This window comes from Protomyctophum parallelum (genome assembly GCF_964188405.1).
Source record: "Protomyctophum parallelum genome assembly, chromosome: 3".
In the NCBI taxonomy this organism is placed as follows: domain Eukaryota; kingdom Metazoa; phylum Chordata; class Actinopteri; order Myctophiformes; family Myctophidae; genus Protomyctophum; species Protomyctophum parallelum.
This window is the reverse complement of record NC_139698.1, coordinates 47,875,047-47,880,661: the sequence shown is the minus strand read 5'-3', so window position 1 is coordinate 47,880,661 and position 5,615 is coordinate 47,875,047. Positions and strand designations below refer to the sequence as shown.

At 40.8% G+C, this 5,615-nt stretch overlaps 1 protein-coding gene across 1 annotated transcript in view; it reads right to left on the bottom strand.

Moving 5' to 3' along the window:
• Positions 1-3,722: 3,722 nt before the first annotated feature.
• LOC310856717 (serum amyloid P-component-like) overlaps positions 3,723-5,615 on the bottom strand; it is a gene marked incomplete at its 5' end in the record, with an annotated part of 2,926 nt that continues 1,033 nt past the window's right edge. The window contains 3 exons of the mRNA XM_083762188.1: positions 3,723-4,080; positions 4,524-4,809; positions 5,319-5,421. Of these exons, the coding sequence (XP_083618314.1) occupies positions 3,859-4,080; positions 4,524-4,809; positions 5,319-5,421 (611 nt within the window). The 3' untranslated portion in view covers positions 3,723-3,858. The remainder of the gene's footprint in view (positions 4,081-4,523; positions 4,810-5,318; positions 5,422-5,615) is intronic.

Below are 5,615 nucleotides of genomic sequence, written 5' to 3'. Positions count from 1 at the left end.
TGGACTCATCGCTTCTACTACTTATTCCATTTGGGTGGACGCGGGTTCCTTGTTCCTTGTTCATCTGGTTTATTTCAGTGGCAGGAAGTTAAAAAATCCTTTTAGATACTTAAGTATAGGGGATATACTAAGTACAGCCTGGTATTACTGTAAAAGTGTTCCTCATACACACTCAGGTGGAGGTGGTGCAGTGGTAAAGTCCCTGCCCGCCACCACAGAGGTTGTGGCCGGGTTGGAATCCAGTAGCCTGGCATGGCCGATAATATCACTGTGACCTGTAGTGTTAAGCGATGTGTGCAGTACGTCTTCCCACCATCTTAATTTATTCTATTCCTGGTGATGAATCAGATCTGGACAGATCTGGACATCTGTACATGTACATCAAACCTATTGTCAGCTAGGTACACTGACTGCACACAGAAGGTGTAAGTTATTGGTATACTGTGGTGACTTGCATCTAAGAGATGTTAAGAGTTATTTACAATTAGGCCTGTAAAAACGAAGTCTTTGTTAGAAAGCTGTCAAGACCCCAGGGGTCGTGGGACAGTCTCTCATCTTAAGTAATATAATCTGTCAGTCAGTCTAACTGTAAACCAACAGCTGTGTGTGCATGTGTTAAGGGGGCTTCCTGCTCTCTGCTCTAGATGAGTCTACAATGTATTTGTGCTTAATCAGTTAAGAATACATTCTACCTTTTTCATGTGTTAAACAATGTTCTGCATACTTCATATATAGTATAGATATTTAATTTGGCCTATTGGTATAGAACGTATAGTTAGTGTGACACATGAGCTACATGCAATGTGTCCCTCCTACAGGAACATCCTGTGATGGCAATATTCTGATTAGCTACCACAAGCGGAGGTAGTCCACGGAGGAGGGACTTTGAAGTTACTATACTGCAATGTTGGGACCACTGAGTTGTGTTCACATGAGATTGGCTTACGATGTGACTCCTGAATCGCACAGGGTCTTCTGCCCGTGCATGCCTTGTACCGAGTGAATTCTCTGTTCAATAAAACTGATCAGATTCGTAGACTGGAACCTGTTGCCTGTCTCTGATTTCTTCCACTCAACCATCGCCGCTACAAGACACATATGGGTCACTTGGTGCACAAAATATACATCACTGCGGCTGAAGTAATTACTCAGCCCGCAACAGCTCTGCCAAGTGGGCTCAGCCCTATTGGCACAGTAGGTTGCGTTGGTCTGGTGTGTGGGAGCCATGGGTTTAATCCCCGCGTCCGCATAATGCTACACATGCACTTCTGGAGACAATGTACACATTTTTTGTAGTGAATTCTACTGTCCATCCCAACTTTAAGGTGAAACACCACTCTTCACTGATGACAGCCTGGTCAAACTGAAAACTAAACTTATTAAACTTCAATAAAAGCTGATTTTAGAAATGTGCATTAATTCTTCCCCTTCTTGAGATAAAGATCAATCCGCCTGTACCAAATGAGCACAGGTGGGTAGGTACAATAGTGTTTAACCTGAGCAACAGGTTTGATACAGCTGTGTTGATGAAGCTCAAATTACATGCGTGTTTAATACAGCAAAGGACGGCATTATAGGCCTACTGTGTGAACACTGAACATTATACCTTTCCTTACTTCCAGGTTTTGGGGTCCAGCACAGGTTGTATCAATAATTGTAGGGATGTGCATGTACAGTCAACCCATTCTATTTGTGAGAATGTTGATACTGTATACTGTACCTCTTTTTCATGAGATGTAAAAATGTCCATTCCTCCAGCTGTACATGCCAGTATGTATCCGTCTCCATTACTGCCACTGGGTTATTGACACTTTGTTTACAAAAAGGAACAGGTACTTGAGAGTGGTTTGTTTTGTTTCCCAGAGCCGGATGATGTGTTTTCACTTATATCAAACCCAGTGAGTGTACTGTTTCCTTGTATAGGCTACTGTATTATACTGCCATTTATGTCATGCCATATTTCTTGTGTAATTAGCCTACCATAATTTATGAACATGAACATCCACAAACAGATCAGACGTTTAGTTGTTTTAAACAGAGGCACAATCTCGTAAATCCTATTTCATGAAGAATAATATACAGTAGTCTGGGTTGTCATACAGATAACACTTTCTTAATGATTAAAGGGTCAGAAGACTAAAAGGGTAAGAATAAATTTGGCTTAAAGCAAACAAAATTTGTAATCATGGGTAATGGGTAATTATCAACTATTTGTCACTGGTGTCATTTCTCATATTTGTATGTAATTGTTCTACCTCCTATACTATGTTTACTTAGGGGTTACGGATGGAAATTAGCTTCTGGCTATAACTCTAAATAAATAAAAAGATTAGGTATGCCCAGACCCCTTTGTCCATGCGATTTCTTAATTCAAACTCATTGCGTTTGTTGTCCATAACAATTTATTAGAAGGGAGCACAGTGCCTTGCCCCATATAGGTGAGAAACAGGACCGTCCGTATTTTGTCCAGGAGCGGATCAAACTTCATGTTCACTAACACTAACTTAGGTGGGAAGATTATTCCTAAATAGTTTATGCCCTTTTTATGCAATTTAAAGGCAGCCTGTCCGAAACATTGATTTAGAGTTAGACAGTCAATATGGAGTGAGTGAAAGGGCTTCAGATTTTGACCAATTGATCTTATATAGCCTGATATGTCATATGGATGAGAATTTATCAAAGATTGAGTGCAGACATTCAGGTGCCCTTTACATCACTTGAACAATTAATAACATGAGCCAAGTTGTTAAAGAGTGATGGATGTGCAGTATGCTATAGTGACATAAGTGAAATAATGTACATAAATGGCCCTTTTTGTTCCTTGAAGTAAAGACAAGAAAGATAAAAGTGTTTATAGTTCTTTTTAGTTCAAAACAAACATCCACAGTTTGGATATTCTGGTGTTGAGAAGATTATATACTTTTGCGCTTAAAGGACTACTTTAGTTTCTTTCAACCAAGGTTCATGTTTTATGTTGTTATTAGAGAAAGTAAAAGTGTTCATTTTCTTTTCTTTTTTCCCCCTTTTTCTCATTTGCTGCTTTATTTCGTTTTAGCAATTTTAGCTATTTTTGACAGGGGGGCGGGGGCATTCAAACATGGGGCTAAATTATATATTTTTAAAGTAACATTTTTTTACGACGGTTTCATTATTATTATTTACTATAGTCCTGTTATACCCCAGGAAATTACATCTGGCCACACAAGATCACGGGATCTACTGAATGTGAAGGGGGGTACTAGGGGGATGCCATTGTGTGTTGTAGGCTCAATATGTCCGTTTGTCACCTCCCCTTTAGCCTCGATACCCAGGCTTTCATTTTGTCTGCGCGAAAGATGAAAGCCTGGAAAAAGCCGTGGGCTGAACCAGTCTAAAAGTGGGAGTCAACCCTTCCGGGTGGGCGTCGCTCTAAATGATGTGACGTAGCGCTGCACTAGGGGGGAGAGGAGGGGCCGGGGGTGACGGACAGATCGATGAGATCCAATCAGGGTGCGCGCATTTCTGAGGCGCGACCCGCCCCTCTAGACCAGAAATGTCTCTGCTTAGGTCAGGCTACCTCCCCTTTGACATTCAATTTTGTGGCCAGATGTAATTTTATGGGGTCTAGTAGGACTATAGTAAATAATAAAATAATAAATCGCTATAACATTTTGTAAAAAGAAAAAATACATATTTAGCCCCATTTTCGAATGCCCCCGCCCCCCTGTCAAAAATAGCTTTTACTTTCTCTAATAACAACCTAAAACATGAACATTGGTTGAAGAAAAAATAAAAGTTTTCCTTTAAGATTAAAAGAACATGAGTTGAGTGCTTCTGCTGACCACCACCACGGTTATTGTACTTCGGATATTGTTGCAATTAACCATGACAGCCTTTTTGATTCTCTTCCAGCACCACATTTCCTGCAGTCTCAAAGTCCAGAGCCCTCCAGTTGAGCACGTTCCCTGGGCTGAAGTTGAGATCGTCGTTGTACCGCTGGATCTCACAGGGCGAGAGGACATAGTTCCACATGTGGACGTCAGTCATCATCCCAACAAAGGACTGAGAAGCATCAAACCCACCACCATGAGAGTCCTGCTCCTGTAAGCATGGAAGAGAATCAACATTAGAGGGAGCATTGATACCCAAAATAGACATTAACACAAACCATACTATACTATTTTTCTGTACTATTTTTTATTGGATGTTATATTGTTTTATTTGTAGAGAAGCCCACCTGAAGGCTGAAGGAAAGTAAAACCTATATGCTTAGAATGTAAATTCCTTAGCTACTTGAGCTGCTCTTTGAAAACAAGAACCATGTTCATTATATTTAGAAATGAGCCAATAACTCAGAGAAATTGTGAATAGAGGCTACAATATTTATGCTCATTCATAACAATAATTGTATAGTATTCTATCAAGTTAGGCTACCTAATATACCTGCTTGTTATAGTATCACATCTACCATCTAATATATCTAATAAAACAATATACAGTACAGTAGAAATGCATGATGCAGTTTTTCAGCTGTACAACATTACCTGTCCTAGTATGATGCTTGGGGTTCCTTGGATGCCTCCAGATCTGACAAATTTCCTGGAAGTGGGTCTTCCGTCCACCCACACTTGTCCCAGTGTGTTATCCCAGGTGGCACACACGTTGTGCCAGGTGTTAATTGTGTACTGTTGCCCGTCAAAGTCCACTCTAGTGTTAGAAACGTACAGAGACATCTGAGTCGCCCGTTGATGGAAGATGCGGAATGCGTTGTCTGAGGAGGGAAGGGCCATGGAGAACAGGGCGTGGTTCCTGGTGAGGTCTGTAAAGGATCTGAAGGCAGATGTATGATAAATAATAATAAGTTCAGTATAGTGTTCTGCATGCTTAGCCAGTTGACCTTACAGACTAGTATAATCCTAACATTCAGTCAGAATCTTCCACCAGGTGCTCCTGGCATGCGTGCGTGCGTGTGTGTTCGTGACCGCTGGACCACTCATTTATTATATCTTTTTAATTTGTTTCCAAATCAGCCATACGCTGACGCTATAACAGGCTGCAAATTCCATTCTCTGGATTTCAATTAAAAAATGCAACCAATCTACACCAAATTTAAATCACTTGATGGGCCTACAGTATAAAACAATGCAGAGCCAAACTATCCCTGTCCCTAACCCTAACCGCACGCAAAGCCACGTAGTCGGAGTGATGGGATGTCGGAGTAATGGGGAGTCCCGGCTTACTGGCACCCATATTGTAAAACTTACTGTGTGCTATATATCATGATCGCAACTTCCAATCATCCCAAATCACTTTCACTTGTTCCCATGGCATGAACTTACCTCAGGCAAACAGTCACAGCTCCGAATGTGTCTTGAGTTGTCCTTAGCTTCACGTGAGCTGTGTTAGTCTGCTGTGGGAAGGTCAACATTTTACCTGTAAGGTCTAAACAGAAAATGACAAATGAACACCTGGGCTGCTCTTAAATGATGGAGTCTGTGCTTTTACACATTTGGCTCAATTAGACATGATACAGAATTGTCAAAACGTAAAGATAATATGAAACAACACTTTTTGAACACTTGGAATAGACCTTAGCTTGCTATAGAATCTGGGACTTATTTGAATGCATATATGCA